Source organism: Acinonyx jubatus, chromosome C1, assembly GCF_027475565.1.
Source record: "Acinonyx jubatus isolate Ajub_Pintada_27869175 chromosome C1, VMU_Ajub_asm_v1.0, whole genome shotgun sequence".
In the NCBI taxonomy this organism is placed as follows: domain Eukaryota; kingdom Metazoa; phylum Chordata; class Mammalia; order Carnivora; family Felidae; genus Acinonyx; species Acinonyx jubatus.
Window position 1 is genome coordinate 148,928,263 of NC_069381.1, and position 22,128 is coordinate 148,950,390.

Consider the following 22,128-nt stretch of genomic DNA (forward strand, 5'->3'; position numbering starts at 1 on the left):
TTTTATTTATTTTTTTAAAAAAATTTTAAATGTTTTTATTTATTTTGAAGGAGCGAGAGAGAGCATGAGCAGGGGAGGAGCAGAGAGACAGGGAGACCCAGAATTCGAAGTAGGCTCCAGGCTCTAAGCTGTCAGCACAGAGCCTGATGCGGAGCCCGATGCGGAGCCAGAACTCATGGAAAGCGAGATCATGACCTGAGCCAAAGCCAGACGCTCAACCAACTGAACCACCCAGGCGCCCCAACTGATGATTTAATTTTTAAAGATAAGCCAGAAATCAATACGTTTATATATTTTTTCAGGGTTGCCCACAAAGCACGGTGCAGCCATTCAAATCATGAAGCCATGTCTGGTCACCAGATTTGGCTCATGGGCTATGAGCTTAGGAAGAAGGGGTGTTTGGAAGGAGTGGGGTCATGAAGAAGAGAGAAGGCAGACAATGGTAAAGAAGCTTGAAAATTTTATTTATCTACCATTTATATATTGAAAGCAGAGCATTTTTATGACAAATGTTTCAAGAAGGAATTTCTCTTTCCAGTTTCACCACTGTGGCTACTAGTCCTTCCCTTATCTTATCATTACAGTGCAGATATGCTGTGATTGAAATAATTTATATGTACAAATTACATCACAGAAAAGTAATTTCATTGCTAAATGTAAGCAGGTTAGGGTACTTCATCCAAGATAAGAAAAGGAGAGAATTCTGCACTTCCACATTTTAAAGCTGGTATTTTAACAACTCTTTGACCATGGTTTATTCCATTTACAATCTTTGGTCACACAATATTAAAAGAAAAGTTATTTATTGGCATGCAAAGCAATATGGCTTCAGGATACATCTCTTAAATTTACAGAACTTAAAATTTCAAATATTCCATGTGGCTGGCAGGTGATGTGAAGTGATCTTGAACAGTGACATACTTACTTCCTAGAAATTAAAAAAAAAAAAAAGGTAGTGATTTAACAATAGCTATGACACTTAGATGACACTTAGTAGTTAACTTATCCAGGAAATATTTCAGTGATTTACTTTGATAAAATTTGTTCATCAATCTTTTCATCTTATAAATCCCTTAGTCTTTTCAACTCTTTAAACATTTGCAGAGACGACTTATCCTAAAGTTCCCCTATGATGAAATATAAAGTTTATGAAAAATTATAAAAAGCAATTATAACCTATGAAAATAAGTGGTTAAGTTTTGGTGTTTAAACTTTTACTACTATGCTTATTACAGTAAGGACATAATACCATGTATACTGGTGTTTTCCTATGTGCTAAAATGTCACCATAAATAGCAATTTTTAATGTGACATTAATATGCAAATGCCTTAACATCTGCATGTTTCATTCATATCTGTGTTCCTAATGCCTTATCCCTTATTGACACTCAGGAAATGCTTTTTGCAATAGAGGGGTAAATGAATAAATCTTACTGATGAAAAGTGAATATAATAATGTTTTCTTAAAGGATTCATAATTTTGATTATATACCAAGAGACTAAATAAAGACCCTCTCCCCCACACCGGGAACCACCTGTAGCCTGTATGATAATAGTTATGAAAGTTTTGATGGTTTTCAGAATTAACTAAAATGGTGTCACCTCTCAGTAATTTTGGTCTGAAGCAGCCAGTTGATAAAGTCCCTGGTGGCAAGATTGTCAAGAACTGTGTTCATCTCATCAGAGAAAGAGCCGTCGGCGTGTCTGCGGCGTAATTCTTCAACAATGGTGACTTCTTCTGGGAAACTGAAGGAATAAGGACCAAATGAGTGGTTAAAGGTTTTAAGTAAGTGCTTATTGACTGCTTATCTCTGGTAGCATGTGTGAGGGTCACTGAGAAAACAGTAAGTTTCTATTTCCCCGGGAGGGGCCTGCTATGAAAAGCCTCACAGAAACCTGCATGTGGGCAAGGGAATGATTTAGGTAGGAAAGAGCAGAGTTGGGAACTGAAACCAGACCTAAGGAGTAGCTTCATGCCCTTCTCAATATTCCAGGCTGCTTTGAATATTTTAGTGTATTGGCAGCACAGATGTTATTACTGAGACTAATTCGTCTATAAATCAGAAAAATGTATGATGTCTCGTAAAACTAGTGACTGTCTGAACAGCCTGGCAAAGTACAGGATTAGCCGATTAAAGTTTAGTCCATATAACATTTCCTCTTTGAATGGTTTGCTCTAGCAGGAATTTTTGCAGTACGTTAAAACACTACAAAATATCCTCAAGTGTAAGTGACTATTTTACCAATTAGTTTCATCGGTTTGATCATGTTTTAAGTCAGTAACAATACTAGTTTCCTTTTGCCTTAAGCTCTCTTTAAGGCTCAGTGAACTTGTTTTAAATCTCACTTAAGAAAAAAAAAAGAGTTGAACATGAATTTCCTGCCTCTCATATTTCAAATGTCAATCAAAATGATCAGGAGAAAATGAGATGGTTCAGGAATCTGTTTGGTTGTGGTAAGTTCCAAGAAAGTCCCAAAAGGCTCTAGCTTCATTTTCAACTTTGACAATTTGGTGATTGTCTATATGACAGCCCTATTAAAAAAATGGGCATATCGTTAAATCTATGACTGTTCCCACGTATCTGTGCTTTGAGGGTCATTTCATTACACATCTTAAATTGTCTTCCTTTTAGTCTTCATCACATTTTTACCTGAATCCTGACACACACACACATATATGTGATCCCACGTGTAAATATTTACAGTCGGACTTTCTGTTTTCAGCATTGTGTCTCCTTTTTCCTTAAACCTAGTTTTCCCAAGACAGTTCTCGTTTAAGCCGGTTGTCTTCGTACAGTTATCAAAAAAGCATTCTACTTGTTATCAAGAGTGTTCTGGATTGACAAATGAATGCCCTAATTACAATGCCACTCTAATAGAGAATAATAATTAATTACAAATATTATTAACCCTTGCTATCAAAAGTAAAACAGACTAGACTTTTGTAGACTGTCTCCCACCAATACGAGTTATTTCCTCACTTTGTGAGACTATACTAATTGCTTCTGTAATCCAGATCCATATATAGATAACTGTAGTCTAAGTTTTCAGCATCATGCAAAAAAAAAATGTTAAATAAGAATGTACAGACTTACTCTCGCCTTCCCCGGCCTTTCACCAGCCAAGCAATGAATTCCTTGGCAGCTTGGCCTTCCAAATAAGAACTTACATCACTGGTAAAGGTCCCTTCAGCATGTCTCTCAAATTCATCATGACGTTTGGCAATGTTATTCCTGAACGAAATGTGAAAGTTAAGTTGAAGATCTGTCTCTTTAGCAATATGGTTCTCACCTTTAAACAGTGCAGCCTGGGGTTCAGGATCCTATGTAGAAGGGGCTGAGGGAGATTTGGGAGATGAGGGTAGCCGGGGGATCATCCTGAAGCTACATCAATTACCTGGAGTGAAGGATGATGGGACAGGGCTAGTAACAATGAAAGTGGGCTAAAGCCCCTCCACTCTATCGGCTTACTCATTTTCGGCTCCCCTGCTTGTCTGTGCCATTGATTATTAAAGCTGCATTCACTTCAGTCTCAATATAAGTGGGTTCTGCACCGTGCTGTGCTACTTGCAGGTAAGGCGGCTGTTTGTTGTTAGTCCACATGGGGTCAGAGTTAATGCAATGCTTCTAGGGAAAGCCAAGGGCCATCTCAAAATCCAGCAAAAGGACCACAGGATAATGGACTAAAGGAAACATGTGATGGGCCAGCAACGAGGAAAGCGAAGAAGAGGGCTCCATTTCACCCTCAAGCATGTGCAGAGTGCTCTGTGTAGGTGGGTGACGAGCCACCCTCAGTTTCCCTGATGTGTGTTACCCCAGAAGGTTTATCTGAAACACACAACAGAAACTGCCTAAGAAAATAATTGTCTCACATTAGTTTACCAAGTTGTGGCATTCTTTTTCTAGAAATGAGGACAGCTGTTTCCATTTTTTTTTTCAAATTTCTGATTTTCCACATTTTACCAAAGGCCTCATCTCTAGTCCTTGGCAGGAACTTTTCCCAGTGTCTCTTCTGGCCATGACCATCATTTCTGTAGCTGTAACTTTCACTTAAGAACTTTTGGTCAATCGCTCTGTCTCTCCTGTTTCTCCTGTTGGCTTGTGTCTACTCTGTTGCTCTCCCTTCCTCTCTCCCTTCTCTTTTCTTTTTTTTTTAAAATGTTTATTTCTTTTTATTTTTAAGAGAGAGAGCGCATGAGCAAGGAAGGGGCACAGGGAGAGGGAGAGAGAGAATCCCAAGCAGGCTCCGCGCTGTCAGCAAAGAGCCCAGTGTGGGGCTGGATCTCATGAACAATGAGATCATGACCCGAGCTGGATGCTTAAGCGACTGAGCCACCCAGGCACACCTCTATTCTATCCAGACAAATCTATGCCCTTTCCTGATTTTTAGATTCCTTTAGCTACTTTGTATGCATAACTCCCTTCCCCTTGTGGGCCATCCTCCAAAGAAATTGTGAAATTCCACCATCTCTGTGAAACCCTTGCAGATGATTTCCTCCAGTAGCCTAGATGTAGCAAAAAACCCAACACTGTCAAAGAAAATCCAACATTAAAATGTATGCCTTACGATAGGCTTGTGTTCTTATTTGCCTTCTTCTCTCTTTATGCTGTGCAGCTAGGCTGTAATTTTAAATGTGTATCTTGGATTGTGTTCTACAAGAAAAAGACTGCATCTGTTTCCATTCCTTACCATGATTAACTTGGCTAGAGGATACTTTGAATGTGATCACAATCATGAGTTTGAACCCTACAAGGGAATGGTGAATTCTCTGTATCTTTTGGTCAGAAATTAGATTCCTAATCTTGCAGGTTCACAAAAGTCAACTTCTGATTTTAAAGGAAAATGGCCCAAGAGGGTAAATATCGCTAAGACCACGGGTGAGAATATAAAGTCTAAGTCCCATTAGAGGGTAGATAAGGGGACTGAAGGGGTGAGAGGGTGGGACGTTCAAGGAATAATACAAAAGACAGTATCACCAACCTTGAAAATCACCGAAATTGGAAGAGCCTATGTGCACTAACTGATGAACATGATAAAAAAAAAACAGGAGAAATTTTAGACATATTTATGTAATATATTTGTGTGCAAATTTTGGACTAGGTTCAGACTCTTACTTGTTCCTCTTGGTGTTCATCAACCACTGCACGAAATCCTGCGCACGCCTGGAATCCAGATACTTGCTATAGTCACTGGTGAATGTGCCTTGAGAATGGCGTTTGTCCTCAATCATCTGATCCGGATCATTGAGCGGGTCTGTCTGAGGAGCTGGGAATGATCTGTAAAGAACAGTGATGGGTGCAACTAAATCTCTCCCCAAGAGTAGAATCACTTCAATAGTACCTCTCTACAAAATACTGCACCGTATGACGCTGGAAGGCAGGTGCCTTGAGTATTTCAGTGGGTAGTTCGGAGACACCTTGGCTTGCCATGGGAATTCCATAGTTGTATTGGAATTGAATACACTCTGATTCTGAATTCTAGTAATAGATTTTTTCACCTGGCTTCTTTTTTTCTGAAATGGGATTAAGTAAATCTTTTTTCACTTAATTCATCTACTCATGATTGTGCTAATGACAGAAGAGATCAATGACTTGAATATTTTAAAAGAGTAAAAAATTCCACATCATTTGCTGGGCAGCAGATTTATGTTCCTAATTTTGTTTTGCATATATTCATATAAAAAAGTTTAGTTACCTGGGTATATGATAGCTAATGCTGGAAGAAAGACAAACATTCAAAGAAAGACAAAAGAGGTGTATAGGTGGCTCGGTTGATGAAGCATCAAACTCTTGATTTCAACTCAGGTCATGATCTCATGGTTCATGGGTTTGAACCCCACATAGGGCTCTGTACTGACAGGGTAGAACCTGCTTGAGATGCTCTCTCTGCCCCTCCCCCTCTCATTCTCTCTCTCTCTCTCTCTCTCTCTCTCTAAAATAGATTAAAAACATTTAAAAAAAAAGAAAGACAAGAAAAAGTGCACTTGATAATTTGAAACTGTATAGTGGATAGTACGCATGCTAGAAATCAACAGTTCATTGGCATGGTAAATATGGGGAAATATTCAATGTGATTAATATTCAGAAATAGAAATGAGATACTATTTTTACCTGTCAAATTAGTGAAGATTAAATACTGGGGAGGATAGTGTGAGAGAAGTATTTCTATACTGCTGATGGGAATGTGTATGTGTGTGACTTTTCTGGAAAGCAAGTTGGCAAGATAATATAAAAAAATTAGACTCATTCAAAACCCTTTGACATAGTAATTCTACTACTAGAAATCTATCCTCAGAAAATAGTAAGAAATCTAGGGGGAAAATGTTATTTGCAGTATTCTTTGTGGGAAAATTTGAAGAATTCTTAAGTGTTCAATAAAGGAGGAATAGCTAAATAAATATTGTACATTTATGAGATGGAATAGAATGCAAGCATTAAAGGTCCTACATATAATAGGTATTTTTAATGGTATAAGAAAAAACTAGCAACATAATGCTAAGAGAAAAAAAAAAACATCGTATCTGGAATACGTTTATACACCATACACATAAGATACAGGAAAGTAATATACCAAATTTCAAAATTATTAACAGTTTTCTCTGAACAATGAAGTTTGAGCACTGAAAACAAAATTGCATGTTTTTAAAATAGTTTCTATCATGAACACATATGACTTTTATAGCTAACAACTAGCCATTATTTTTAAAAAGGACACAAAGTTGGTATGAATCGTTAAAATAATCTATTCTACAGTATGTAATGAATGTACAGATAGGATCAACTGAAGATTCGAAAGAGCTATAATTTACTGTGTAATAAATTTTCAACATTGCCCACCCCTTTGGGTATGAAACAGCACATACTCTGATCTACACTGCAGAAAAGCCTGTATCACAATGATACCTTGAACATTTGGAAAATGTGCAGAGTATTTTACTGAGACCTATTCACGAACCATAGTTTTAACAGGCTGTATTCTAACCATAATATCATGTTAGTTAAAGTCTAGAGATTTAATACCTGGATTTCTCCTCTGTGTCTTGAAGGGAACGTTGCCAGCTGCCTTGTACCAGCATTACAAACAATCCGGCCACAAAGTAAATGCTTTTCATTTTTGCTGCCTGTGGGAACACAGAGTCAGGGAGGGGGGTGTGCGGGTGGGGGGAGACAGGCAACCACATTTAAACCTGTCCAATTAGATTAGTTCAATTTTGACTAAGTAAATATTACAAATAGAAAGTATAAGCTAGTCATCAACTTTACTCTGATTATATTTCCTGCTTCATTTCAGATAGTAGATGATATTTTTCCCCAGATTTTGGGGGTGACAAAAAAGGATACAAAAGATATGTTCCACCCAATTAAAAAAAAAAAGCAATGTACCACCAACTAAGCTCTTTCATTAGTGTAGGACACTTGTGTTAATGATCAGAAGGCTCATTTCCAGATTTGAAATTAAAAATGTCCATGATAAACATTTAAAATATCTACTGTAGATGATATGCTACATATGGTTAGCCTGAATGGCACTTTATCCATAATGCCACCCCCTTCACTATCAGTCTGGCTTTCAATTAATAGTCCTTCACTTCCAAGCATTTACATTATACTGCATTTCAACCATCTTAAAGCAGCCTCAGGCTACAACTTGGCATACCAGCTGTCGGTTCAGATGTATTATTCATTTATATTTTAAATAGTGTAACTTGGTCTAGACTTTGTAATTATAAAGCGGCCAACAGATTTGAGGTATTTTAGGGTGCTTTGACCTGTTCTAAATTAAAGGGAAAAATCATTTTAAAGACAAGCAATTTGCAACAAAAACTAATGCTTCTGGCAACTTGAACAATCACAACCAAGAAACTAAGAGATCACTGTCATAAAGAAAATTAACGCTTGCTTCTGAAGTCTTGGAAGTCCCCAGGTTGTTTTATAATTGGACTTAGTCCAGGATACGTCATTCACCGCTACTGACACCCTAGGCTTGGTTGTGGGATACACCTGGTTGCTTGTCTTCGTATCTCAAGCAGATGCCCTGTGAAGCCATTGGATGCCAAGGACCTGATAATGCAGTGTGGACGGGATGGGGATCAATATGAATGTGAGCAGCATGACCCCACAGGGCACGCTTCTCTGTTTACTGAATGGAACCTTTGAGTCCAGTATTGGTCATGGACTTCTCCCTGCTACCTTTAAGACCGACCGTGTTTACTTTGAGAAGTGGGGATTTCAATCCATGTTTGATTATGCTTATCCGTAAATGATTTGAATGAGTACTTTTGGCAAATGGCATTTGGTTTGAAATAAGGATTTTATAAATATTAACATTTTAAACTATCAATCTTTTCTTGAACATCCTAGCCATATTTACTATCTGTCTTTGGCACTAAAACACGCAGACTGTAGTACCTGCAGTGGTCTTTTTTTTTTCTTTGAAATACTGTCTTTTTAGATTAAGTAGTCAATTAGACAAAGTAACACATTAGGAATTACAGGTTCATCCTTCTTCATTCATCAGTATTAAGTTCCTCATCTGGCATTTCGCTCTGGGTCAGTTCATCTAGTTGGCAAACTTAGGAAACTTTGTCACCTACGCAAGTGTGTCTTCTGATTATAATTCTCAATTGTAAATTCATGCTTTGGGGAATTTTTTAAAAAAATTATGGTGGCAAGCATTTCTTTTTAGGATTGCCCCACTGTTAAAAGTCAATGTAGTCCTAGGGACGCCAGGGTGGCTCAGGTGGTTAAGTGTCTGACTCTTGATCTCAGCTCGTGTCATGATTTCAGGGTTCATGAGTTTCTGCCCTGCATTTAGGCTCTGTGCTGACAGTGAGGAACCTGCTTGGGAATTCTCTCTCTCTCTCTCCCTCTCTCTGCCCCTCTCCTGCTCATGCGTGCTCTCTCTCTCTCAAGATAAAGAAATAAACATTAAAACATATTTTTAAAAAGTCGGTTTAGTCCTAAATAATTCCTTCTACGCAAAGATCCAAAAAATTTTACGATATTTTCTAGTATGTTTTACAGAGGCAGATTTAGAACAGGTGGGATTTTGCCACTGTGGGAACTGAAAGAGAAGCAACTGTAGGGAAGTGAGTATCTTCAGTCCTCTACAGTCAACAAAATGAGTTCTACTGAAAAAGGAACTGATTTTTAAGATGTCAGTTATTCATTTAGTGGAAGCCTATGGAATTGTGAACATTTGAAGAATCAGATTAATTGTTTGAATACCACTACTGAGAAAGCAAATATTTACGTTATTTTAGCTCCACCTCCTGCTCAATAAGAGAAGAATTTTAATTACCCCCCTTTAGGCAGTCTAGGGAGAGAATCTGCAGTTTTTTTAAAGAACCACATATTGCCATTCAAATTTAAAGGAAAATATGGTAACGATAGTATTCTCTGTGTAGGAAGCCTTTTAGAAAGATTAACCTTAGACGTAGATAAGGTGACATTATATCATATCCCTAAACATATTGGTGTTGTAGGCCAAATAAGTCCTTTTCAAACCGGTTGGCTCATTTCCTCTGCTAAGTCCTTCGTGCACATGGCAAAAACACACTCCTTGATCATTTTCTCCCTTGAGGATCTTTGTAAAATTGTTCTTTGTCCTTAAGAAGTTAAATGGGTACTTTAGAACATCTTGCTTTTTTCTGAAGAGACTTACTAAATTTCCTTTCAGGATGTGGACATTTTAGATATATTATTTATTATTATTGGTCTTCAATCCCTGGGAGGTAATTATTCATCAGTGGTTTTATTCAGTTCCATCCAAAGACTTCTTAATAACTGACTATATTTTTTTCTGCACCAAATATGCTATGTCTCATTTACAGTGAACTGATTTCACGGACTTTGATTTTTTGATAGACTTATCAGAAATTTGAATATTTGAAGGATGATGTTGACTCTGTTCTTTTGGAAAGCCATAAGTTTTCATTGGTAAGGAGCAATTGCTGCTATAGCTTCTCTAATGGACACATTTCTGCTGAATTTAAAAGGCGCCTTCTGTTCAAAGTAGTATATACATTTATCAAACCCTAGCAAAATATTTATTTTTCAAAATGTTAACCATTTACTTTTAAAATGCAGTCCTCATAACTGTTAAATCTTACAAGGGCATTGATTTGAATCTTTTTTTTTCTTTCTATTTTATATCTTTAAATTGAATTATTCATCCAATGCGCTTTTCAGCTTGATTATGTTGAAATAAATATATGTAAATGCGTTTTATATCACTTTTTCATCTCGATTCCGCCCCCTGTATTATGATTAATAAAGTATAAGATGAAAGAACAGCACTTAATTCATAATACTTTGCCCCATAAAAATACTTAACTGTACCCCAAACAAGATTTACAATCTTGCAATCACTCCCGATTCGTCTTACCTTCTGACACTTGACTGGAACAGAGCAGGTGGAGAGAGAGCGAGCCCTCTTTTCAGAACTTTGGATGTGTGTGTCCTGAGCCCTGTACTTCTGCAGCACAGTGCACTGTATTTATATACTCTCAGCGTTGTTTAGACTCACAGATATTACGCTGACAGTATAAATTTCTCATCTGTAAATAATGAGTTTTTGTTACAAACGATTTCACCCGCCTACTCACTTTGCTCATCTGCATTCTAAGCTTATATTGGGTGGGACCTCGGAGACCAGGAAACTTTTTATTTACTCTCTTGCTTTTTTTTTTGTTGTTGGGAATGGAAAGGGCAGTTTGGAAATTCACCCTTCACCCTCAGTCAGGCATGAAAATCACTTAAGTACTCTAAAGTGAATTTTGATGCCGAAGACAAAAAACCCGTGAAATTACATAGACTATGGCTAACCTCACTTTGAGCAGGGCCTCATTTGGGGGTCTTACAAGTCCTCCCGTTTGTTGTTTCATTATGATGCATTCATCTGAATGCAATAATCAGTTCATTCTATCATCTACCCAAGTAATAAATCATTTGCTCAACACATACTTAATCAGAATTTTCTCGTCCCCACCCTACGAAATTTATTTGTACTATTTTCTAGAGGAATTTTTTAAAAATATCGATTAAGACCTAATGTGTCCTGTTGTGGAAAATTGGATTCAGGCAGAAAGGATACAGCAAAATGAGGATTAAACATCCAAGATAGGTAATGATAATAAGACAGGAACTAGTATTTCTTTTTTCTTCTAATGGATATATAAAGACTCACTGTTGATGAGAGACCCAGACACTAATTCACAAAAGAGAAAATGTGAAGAAAACTGTTGAGACGAGATGCATATTGTCACATTTCCTGAGCTTTGTGACCCACCACTTAGGACTTTAAAGATATACAGGATTTAGCAGACACGAGTCTGGTCACTTTAGAGAAAGAGAGTTATGTGAAGTGACCTGGACAGGTGGCATGAGAACAGTGTCAGTGTAATTAGATTTTAGTCTGGCTGCTATCAACAAGCTGTGTGACTGTGGTCAAGTCACATCCTTTCTTTGTGCCTCAGCTTCCTCATTTGTAAAATGAGAGGGTTGGTTAAATGACTGTTGTGAAATAAAAATGTGATTCCATATGACAAAATCATTGCACCATTTCCTAGCTAGATTCCAATATTTGAACACCATCAAGTGCATGCCAAAGCTAATGACTTTTACAGAAGTAAATCGTGGAAGCAGCTGGAGAAACATTCCCAGGGAACTTAAACTGTTTGATCACGATTTGGACCCACTATTTGATGTAAAGCCAGTTAAAGGCCACAGAGATCAGTTCTATGTGAAATTGGGAGACCTCAGGAAAGGGGTTTGTACTGGTGATTACCGATGGTATAAAGCCTTGCTCATTAAAGTGTGGTCCAAAAACCAGCATCACCTAGGAGCGAGCTGGCTAGAAATGCAGACTCTCAGGCCCAAGTCCAGACTTACCCAGTAAGAATTTGCATTTTGTCAAGATTCCCAGGCAATTAATATGCATATTAAAGTTTGGGAAGCTTGGTTGTATAAAATACCCATCTCACTTTCTTCACCTTCCTCTCGGTGTGTGCTGGTATTTTCACCTGAGGACTACTTCTTAGCACCACCAGCAGAGGGGGTGAAAGAGCAGAGAAAGGTGGCCTTCCTCAGGACACGTGGATTAACACTTATAAATACAGTAATGGCTTGAAAGTGTGGATCAGTTTACTCCTCTCTTACCTCAGTCCTCATGAGTACATTGACTATACATTCAGTTCTATTTTTTGTCTTTGCCTATTTGAACAGATGTCTCTTCATCCCTCTGTGTTGGCCTCCTTTTCAGGTGTTACCTGTTTGTGGAGCAGTCCTAAGAAGGGGGCTCTGTGGATGATGTATATAAAATCCTTAACGCAGTCCCTGGCTTTGTTCTTTTCCAATATCTCTCAATATCTTACTACATAACTTGTTTCCCTCCACCGCATTTGCTTTCTGTTATTTCAGAAGCGCCTATGCCAAGTTCTTTCAGGAAATTTCCTCTAGCTTCATCTCCAGCCCTCCAACACTGATTCTGGGCAGTCCCCAACACCATAATAATAAGCATTCTGAAAATGCAGAAGTGTTATGAGCCTCATTGTATAGGGCTCTGCTCTCCTACCTAGCAGGGGCAGAGCAGGCTCCCTAATGGACATTGTATTATCAGAAAATAAGACAAACATCAAGTGCAATGTGGACTTGTGGATCTTCTTCCAATGACTGTCCCAACGCCAGCCTCTACTTGGCCTTCAATTCCCATTGTTGCAGTTATTCAGTTATTCACATGTAAGGCAGAGAAAGCGGTGTCCTTGTATTTATATGACTAGTGCTAAATAGCTTATCTAGGAGCAGGGAAATTCTGGGGTATGCCATCTAGAGTTCTCCCATCAGACTATATGGGAGGTGCCTGGTGGCTGCCAGGGGGCATTGCCACATAATAGCTATGATATACTTTCCTGAAAGGTCAACTTGACTTGGTATATGTAATATAAAACATAATTATTGTATGGAGTAGAGTACAAAAATGTGCATCAAGTTTTAAAGTAAAGTAAGGTATTTATTCAAAGATTTCTTGCTTTCTTTATGATGATTAAGACCAGGGATAACTTTTATGGGCCTAAAACCTATGCTGTTGCATGAAGCCATATGTTTAGAGAGCCCCATGCTTGGTTTAATACTCTGCTCTCAACATCTTGAAGTTCTTAATGACTTTTGATCAAGGGCTCTGCACTTTAAAAAACATTTTTTTAATGTTTATTTTATTTTTGACAGAGAGACAGAGCATGAGCAAGGGAGGGGCAGAGAGAGAGGGAGACACAGAATCTGAAACAGGCTCCAGGCTCCGAGCTGTCAGCACAGAGCCCGAGGCGGGCTCGAGCTCACAGACCGCAAGATCATGACCTGAGCTGAAGTCGGAGGCTCAACCAACTGAGCCACTCAGGCACCCCAAAGGTTCTGCATTTTTATTTTGCACTTGGCCTCACAAATTATGTATCGAATTCTTCTTAGGACCTCACCTGACAAAATCATGGAGTATGGGAATTTTGCATGTTGATTTTCCTCAGCTGTTCAGAATGGTTGGGTTGCAATGTTTGGGAATGGAAAGGATCTAGGTTCATGGTATTACCCTGGTAGCAAGACTATGGGCAAAGGGAATTCTCTTGCATTGCTGATGGGAGCACATCATGTTACAAAATGTTTGTAGGCAAAATTTGACAATATTACAAAATACAAATACCTATAACCCTTGGCCTAGTGAGGCTCATGCACCATTCTGAAAATTTGTCCCAATTTTATTCCTACACACACACACACACACACACACACACACATAATGATGTGGGTACAAGATTCTTCATTGCGGCATTGTGTATAACAGTAACAAGTCAGAGACAATCCAAGGAGCCATCAATAGAGCAGAATTTAGAAAAAAAAACAAGGAAGAAGCTCTTTATTCACCAATATAGACTCTAAGATATGTTGTTAGGTGGAAATAGGGAGGTACATTATGGATACATAGCAGGCCGCTTTTGTGTTAGGAGAGGGAATGGGACAAATATATGTTTATTTACTCATCACTGCATTTAAAATAACTGGAAGGGGGCGCCTGGGTGGCTCAGTCGGTTGGGCATCCGACTTTGGCTCAGGTTGTGATCTTGTGGTCTATGAGTTCGAGCCCTAAGTCGGGCTATGTGCTGACAGCTCGGAGCCTGGAGCCTATTTCGGATTCTGTGTCTCCCTCTCTCTCTGACCTTCCCCTATTCATGCTCTGTCTCTCTCTGTCTCAAAAATGAATAAATGTTAAAAAAAATTAAAAAAAATTAAAATAACTGGAAGAATGCACAAGAAACTAATGGAAGCCCTTACCCGTAGGAGGCAGCATGGAACAATCAGGTAGACTGAAATACAATGCCAAGAATACTTCTCAATATATACTTGTTATACTGTGGGGTTTTTTTGTTCACTTGATTTAATGATCCTATTCAAAATAACAAAAAAAGATTCAATTTAAAAAGAAGTGACAGTGCAACCACTTTGGGAAAAGATTAAACTTAAAACTAAATAAACAACTACCCTTTACCTAGTAATTTCACCCAAAAGAAATGAAAACATTTATCTACAAAAAGACATGTATGAAAACATTCACAGCAGCTTTATTTATAATAACTAAAAACTGGAAACAACTGAATTGTCTGTACCTAAGCAAAATACTAGACAAATTGTAGCGTGGAATTGATACAATGAAATACTTCTAAACAATAACAACAACAACAACAAAAGAATGAATAACTGATACTGGAAGCAATATGGATGAATTTCACAGATATTATGCTGAGTGAAAGAAGCTATATACGCAGAAACACTGGATACTGTATGAATCCATTTTTAGAAGTTCAAGAACAGGCAAAGCTAAGGTTAAAAAAATTCAGAACTGTGGTTGTCCTTGGAAGAGGAAGGGAGGAGATAGTCTAGGAAGAAACTTTCTCGGGAGATAGAAATATTCTATCTTGTTAAAGGGGTGTGTGGTATCCAGGTTTGTCCAATTGTCAAAATGGTACAGGTAAGATTTGTGATTTCAATTTATATAAAATTTAACTAAAAGAAAAAATATATAAAATTTAAAAAGACATGTTGGTGGAGGTATAAATGATACAAATATGGCTGACTATTGATAATTGTTGAAACTGGCTGATGAGTAAATAGGGTTTATTATGTGATTTTGTTTGTACTGTATAAGTTTGAAATTTTCCAAAAAAAATAAGGTAAATTAAAGCTATAATAAAATAAATGTGAGGGTAGGACATTAGCACCAATTAATCAGTTACTTTGAAAGCTAAAGAGCTTGACCATTTAACCTGTAGGACAACATCAAGTGAAATAATATCCACATTATTGGGGTCCCAGAAGAAGATGAGAAAAAGGGATAGAAAACTTATTTGAAGAAATAATGGCTTAACACTTCCCTAAACTGGGGAAGGAAACAGACATCCAGGTCCAGAAGTCGTGGAGAGTTCTAAATAAGATGAACCCAAAGAGATCCACACCAACACACATTATAATTAAAATGTCAAAAGTTAAAGACAAAGAGAGAATATCAAAAACGGTAAAAAAACAAAACAAAACAAAACAACTTGTTATATACAAGGGAACTTCCCCATAAGATGATTAGCTGATTTTTCAGCAGAAACTTTGTAGGTCAGAGGGAGTGATATATTCGAAGTGCTGAAAGGAATAAACTTCCAACCAAGAATACTCTACCTGACAAGATTATCACTCATAATTGAAGGAGAAATAAAGAGTTTTCCAGGTAAGCAAAAAATAAAAGAGTTTATCATCACTAAAATGACCTTACAAGAAATGTTAGGAGGACTCCATTAAGCTGAAAAGAAAAAGCACAAACTAGTAACAACAAAGCATATGAAGTTAAAAATCTCACTGGCAAATACAAATATATAATAAAATTAGTTACACTACTTATAAAGCTACAGAAGGTAGTAAAATTATAATACTTAGTTAAGAGACAAAATAAAAATCTATACATGCATACATACATACAAAGCAAACCTTTACAGTGGATACACAAATGACAATGAGAAAGGAATCCAAACATAACACTAAAGAAAATCAAACCACAAGGAAAGAAAACAAGAGAAGAAGAAAGAAACAGAAGATCTACAAAAACAGCCAGAAAACAATCAATAAAGTGATACTAAGTACATACCAGTCAATAATTACTTTAAATGTAAATGAACTAAATTTTCCAATTAAAAGACTTAGAGTGGCTGAATGGACAAAAAAACAAACACAAATAAACATCTATATGTTGCCTACAGAACACTCACTTCAGATCTAACAACACACACAAACTAAAAGTGAAGGGATGAAGAAAGATAGTCCATACAAATGGAAGCAAAAAGAAAACTGGTGTAGCTATATTTATATTAGACAAAATTGATTTTAAAATAAAGACTATCAGGGTGGCTCAGTTGGTTAAGCACCCGACTTCAACTTAGGTCACGATCTCGTGGTTCATGAGTTCAAGCTCTGCGTCAGGCTCTGTGCTGACAGCTCAGAGCCTGGATCCCACTTCGGATTCTGTGTCTCCTTCTCTCTGTTCCTCCCCACTTGCACTCTGTCCTCTGTCTCTCTCTCAAAGAAAAAAAAAATTTTTAAATAAAGACTATCATAAAAGACAAAGAAGGGCATTGCATAATGATGAAGGAGTCAATCCTACAAAAGAGTATAACATTTGTAAACATTTATGCACCCAGTATAGGAGCATCTAAATCTATAAATAAAATATTAACAGACATGAAAGAAGAAATGGACAGCAATGCAATAATAGTATGGGACTTTAATACCCCACTTATAACAATAGATAGATCACCCAGACAGAAAAGCAATAAGGAAACATTGGCCTTAAAAGACACATTAGACCAGATGGACTTAGTAGATATATACAGAACATTCCATCCAAAACTTGCAGAATATATATTCTTCTCTAGTGCACATGGAACATTCCCCAGGATAGATAACATTTTAGGCCAGAAAACAAGTCTCAATAAACTTAATTGAAATTATATCAAATATCTGTCAGACCACAATGATATAAAACTAAAAATCAATTACAGAAACAAAACAGGAAAGATCACAAATATATGGAGATTAAACAACATGGTACTGAATGGTTCAACAAAGAAACCAAAGGAAAATGAAGAAATACCTGAAGACAAATAAAAACGGAAATACAACAGTTCAAAATCTATGGAATGCAGGAAAAGAAGTTTTAAGAGGGAAATTTAAATGTAAGCCTACCTGAAGAAATAAGAAAATTTTCAAATAAACAATGCAGCTCTACTACTGCAAGGAACTAGGAAAAAAAAAAAAGAATAAACAAAGCACAAATTTAGTAGAAGGAAGGAAATAATAAAGATCAGAGAAGAAATAAATGAAATAGAGACTAAAAAGACAATAGAAAAGCTGAATATAGGTAAGAGCTGGTCTTTGAAAAGATAAACAGAATTGACAAACCTTTAAGTAGATTCATCAAGAAAAAAAAGAGAGTTCAAATAAAACCAGAAATGAAAGAGATGTAAAGTAGTAAAAAAAAATTAAGACACAAATAAATGGAAAGATAATCTGTGCTAATGGACTGATAGAATTAATATTATTAAAATGTTCATACTATCCAAAGTAATCTACAGATTCAATGAAATCTTATTAAGATTCCTGTAGCATTCCAGTGGCATTTTTCACAGACTTAGATCAAATAGTTTTGAAATTTGTATGGAACTATAAAAGATTCTGAATATCAAAAGAAATCTTGAGAAAGAACAAAGCTGGTGATATCACACTCCCTAATTTCAAACTAAACTACAAAACTATCAAACAGTACAGTATTGGCATAAAAACAGACACAGAGCTCAGTGAAAAAGAATAGAGAGTCCAGAAATACAATCACTTGTATATGGTCAATTAATCTATGACAAAGGAGGCAAGAATATATAGTGACGAAAAGACAGTCTCTTCAAAAAAGGGTATTGGAAAACTGGACAGCCACATGCAAAGAATAAAACTGGACCACTGTTTTACACCATACACAAAAATTAATTCAAAATGAACTAAAGATTTGAATATAAGACCTGAAACCATGAATATCCTAGAAAAAATACAGGTGGTAAGCTCCTTTATGTTGGTCTTAACAATGTGGGTTTTTTTGTTTTTTGTTTTTGTTTTTTTTGCATCTGACTCTAAAGGCCAAGGAAACAAAAGCAGAAATAAACAAATAGGGCTGCATGGGACTATATGGAACTATAAAACCTCTGCACATTGAAAGAAACCATCACCAAAACAAAAAAGCAACTACCAAATAGGAGAAGATATTTGCAAATCATGTATCTGATAAGGGGCTAATATTTAAAATATGTAAGCAACTCACACAACTCAACAACAAAAGAACAACTCTAAAAAATGGGCAGAAGGTCTGAACATTTTTCCAAAGACATAGATGGAAAACAGGTACATGAAAAGATGTTTAACATCACTAATCATCATGAAAATGCAAATCAAAACTATAATAAGATATCACTTTACATCTATTAGACTGGCTAGTATAAAAAAGACAAGAAACAATAAGTGTTGGAGAGAATGTGGAGAAAAGTACCCACTTTGGTGAGAATGTGAATTGGTGCAGCCATTATGGACAATAGTATGGAGATTCCTCAAGAAAGTAAAAATAGAAACACCATATAGTACAGCTATTCCACTTATGAGTATTTATCCAAAGAATATGCAAACACTAATTTGAAAACATATATGCACCCCTATGTTGATTATTATTTGCAATAGCCAAGATATGGAAACAACTAAGTGTCCATTGTAAGTGAATGGGTTCCACACACACGATGGAATACACACACACACACACACACACACACACACATACACAATGAAATACTACTCAACTATAAAAAAAGAAGAAAATCTTGTATGTGAAATCCACTTATATGTGAAATCTTAAAAACAAAACAAATGAACAAAGAAAACAAAAACAAACCCATAGATACAGAGAATATATTTGGTGGTTTTACAGAGGTGGAGGGAGTTGGAGGTAAGTGGAGGAGTATCGGGGCTCAATTTTATGGTAATGGATGGTAACCAGACTTGTGGTCACTGTGTGGTATATATAAATATTAAACTACCCTGTTGTATGCTTGAAACATATAATTATACCAATTTTACCTTTTAAAAAAGGAGTTTAAAGGGTGCCTGGGTGACTCGGTTAAGCCTCTGACTTAGGCTCAGGTCATGATCTCACAGTCCGTGGGCTGGAGCCCCTTGTGGGCTCTGTGCCGACAGCTCAGAGACTGGCGGCTGCTTTGGATTCTGTGTCTCCCTCTCTCTCTCTGCTCCTCCCCCGCTCACACTGTCTCTCTCTCTCTCTCTCAAAAATAAATAAAAACATCAAATAAATAAATAAGTAAGTAAGTAAATAAATATAACGAGATTGATCCTTTAGTTACTAAGTATGAGCTAGGTAAAATAAATGTAGTTTGGAGACACATGGTGAGCAACAAAGTCTAGAGGTGAATTGGTAGCACAGGACAGCACCTGGGCAATAGAGAAACAACTGCCGTGAAAGCAGGGCGAGGGAGCCATCATTTAGGGGTAAGGGAATCATGATTGCATCACTACATTCTTCCAGAGGGTATGCCTGTGCTTCCGGAGGCGGGAGACGTGACTTGGGCGTGACAGGTAAAATTGCCTTGTGAGTTTGAAGTTCATTTTTGTTTCTCAGAGATAATCCTCTCCATATGCCATGTTCTTCCTAGATTAGAACACTCATTTCCACAGCCTTCTGAAAAGGTGTGAGCCTTCCTAAATAAATAAATAAATAAATAAATAGTATGTGAGAGAAAAGTTTGAGATTTTTTTACGCTTTGATGACGAAAGTATATTCATTTAACAATAGCCTTTGAAAATTTAAAAATTGAGTACACAGAATGTAAAAATCTAATGTTTATGAGCTATAAGTATAAAAACCTGTTTATGAGTGACCTGATGGGCTCAGGCATCCAGGGACAATAAAGGAAGAACTACCAGGGGATGTTCTGAGTTTGCCAGAGGATGTGAGAAGTACCCTTACTGAGAAACATTTAAGGAACAGTTTGTGACCCATCCATCTGGAATGATTCAGAGGAAGCCTGCTGGGTCAGGAAATATTCAGTAATAAGATCATCAGACATCTTCCTGCCCCGAGGCTCTGAGACCCTGTAGGGGTCTCACAAGCCTGAGGCTCACAAGCGTGAGCAGGGGACTGTGTGGCATCATGGCTTTGCATACATTGATTTTATCTTTTGCTAGATCCCTGGTATAATGAGATGTTAAAAATTGTTCTAAGTTTCAGTTGTTATTTTTATTCATAAAGGGAACAAGAAAGAGAAAGAAAACAAAATTGCATTTGTACAAAATAATCTTATCTCATAATTTATAAGCAGAATATATATTTATATGTATAAATACATATATATCATTGAATACATGTGTTATGCTTCTATTTTTCGCATATTGTAGCTATAAAAAACAAACCATATGTCATTACATTTATCCAACCTCTTGCTCATCTGGAAAGACTTTTTTCTTCAAGCTTCTAAGAGTTTTTAATGTGAACCAATTAAAACATTGCAATTTTTCAAAGGCTTCTGTAAAAGGAAGTAACTTCAGCCATTAGAATATTAAAATTTGAAATCTGTATGCCAAAAAAAAAACGCAGAAAATGTGAAATGGAGTTATAAACACTTTTTTTCTATACATTATGCCTTATAATCAGACTTGCCCCTGCCTGAAACTTGCTCAATGCTGCCAATTCACAATTTATCTGATGTATTGTAAAGATATGCCTATTTTTGGTGATATTGAAATAATAAAATCATAGAGTAGAGGATAATTTATAAAGCTCTCCAGACTATTTCCTACTTTACAATAAAATTTTATTTACTTTGTTGTAATTCATTGTTTAGCTATTTTATTCTTCAAACACAGAGAATTAATATCCACAATTTCATTTTGTAAGAAATTACCAAAAATAATTTCTTTCTGCGCCTAGAAACAGTCCTATAGCCCACAAGGCATCAGTACTGTGTTCTAATTCTGACTCTTTTTTGCTAAAAGTCAATCATTTTTTTTGTTGGCTATTATCAGAGGAAGTAAAGACTGATATTTCACTTTTACTTTAATAAATTATTTTTTCTCTTCCTAGAGCCACCAGAGTATTAATAGTGAGCCCCTTATAATGGAGAAAGACGGATTCTCCTCATCTCATAGATCTGGCCCGTGATCACTAGTGTCCTCCATAAACACTGATCGGCTAAAGTCTGGAAGTCAAAGCCTGTGGCTCTTACACCTTTTTTTTGACACTTCTTCCTCTCAATACTAGGCACAACGTGTAGCAAAAAAGGTGATTCAATGAATATCTTAACATTTGGTTTGATTTCTTAAGCACCAGTTTAAATCTAATGTTTTCTTGGGCACTTGTTCTACATAAATGTATCATTTAGGACAGTTGATGCTTATGAAAACAATCCAGTATAAATTAATTTCAGGGCTACATTTAACTGAGTGCTTGAACGAAAGTGCGGCAGCCATTCATTCCAGTGGTTAGCGCTTTATTAGGTGATTACTTTTTTAAAAAACTCCACCTGGAACTCATCTAGAGACTTCATTACAGGCAATCAGTTTCAGAAATAACAATAGATTGAATGAAATAGAAAATATTTCTGTTGTTTCAGGCCAGATTATTTTATACTTCAGAAATGAGGAGCAAGTCCCCTAAGATAATGGAACATTTACTGACTGCCTACTAAGGGCAAAGCTCTCTGAATATATTATTGTCCAATTTTTACAAGACACAGTAAGTTATTATTATTATTTTTTTGCCTCTGTTTTTACAAATGATGAGATGAGGGCTTAGAACAGTCAAGTTAATTAAAGCCACACTTCTGGGTCTGAATCCAGACCACGCAGCCTTTCTAGAGCAAGACTGCAAAGAAGTGGTGGGATTCCAGGCATAATCTTCTAACCTCCTCAGAATCTGCCTTGACTGCTGTCTGAATCCATTCACAGCTGCCAGATGGCTATGATAGCAAGACATCTAAAGATTAAACGATTGGCAATTCCA

The 22,128-nt window shown here is 36.7% G+C and overlaps 1 protein-coding gene and 1 long non-coding RNA gene across 3 annotated transcripts in view; one reads left to right on the plus strand and one right to left on the minus strand.

Annotated features, from left to right (window-relative positions):
- Nucleotides 1–22,128, plus strand: part of LOC113598209 (uncharacterized) — a 126,955-nt gene that overhangs the window by 69,883 nt on the left and 34,944 nt on the right. The gene's annotated exons all lie outside the window — the stretch shown is intronic.
- Nucleotides 444–10,537, minus strand: GCG (glucagon). Of its 2 annotated transcripts, XM_015082771.3 has the most exons (6): nt 10,387–10,537; nt 7,020–7,120; nt 5,115–5,276; nt 3,096–3,233; nt 1,603–1,746; nt 444–928 (listed from the first exon to the last, which is right to left on the minus strand). In XM_015082771.3, exons 2-6 carry the CDS (start codon nt 7,109–7,111, stop codon nt 922–924), a joined length of 543 nt encoding a protein of 180 aa, XP_014938257.1. In that variant the 5' UTR covers nt 7,112–7,120; nt 10,387–10,537; the 3' UTR covers nt 444–921. The 2 variants fall into 2 exon arrangements, with proteins under 2 accessions (XP_014938257.1, XP_026911432.1); XM_027055631.2 differs by lacking the exon at nt 444–928 and having other exon boundaries at nt 1,599–1,746.

Coding starts and splice junctions, on each gene's coding strand:
- GCG (XM_015082771.3), bottom strand. CDS start 7,111: ATGAAAAGCATTTACTTTGTGGCCGGATTGTTTGTAATGCTGGTACAA. Junction 5,277..7,019: donor GACACAGAGGAGAAATCCAG/GTATTAAATCTC, acceptor TGTTCTTTACAG/ATCATTCCCAGCTCCTCAGA. Junction 1,747..3,095: donor AAAGGCCGGGGAAGGCGAGA/GTAAGTCTGTAC, acceptor TTATTCCTTCAG/TTTCCCAGAAGAAGTCACCA.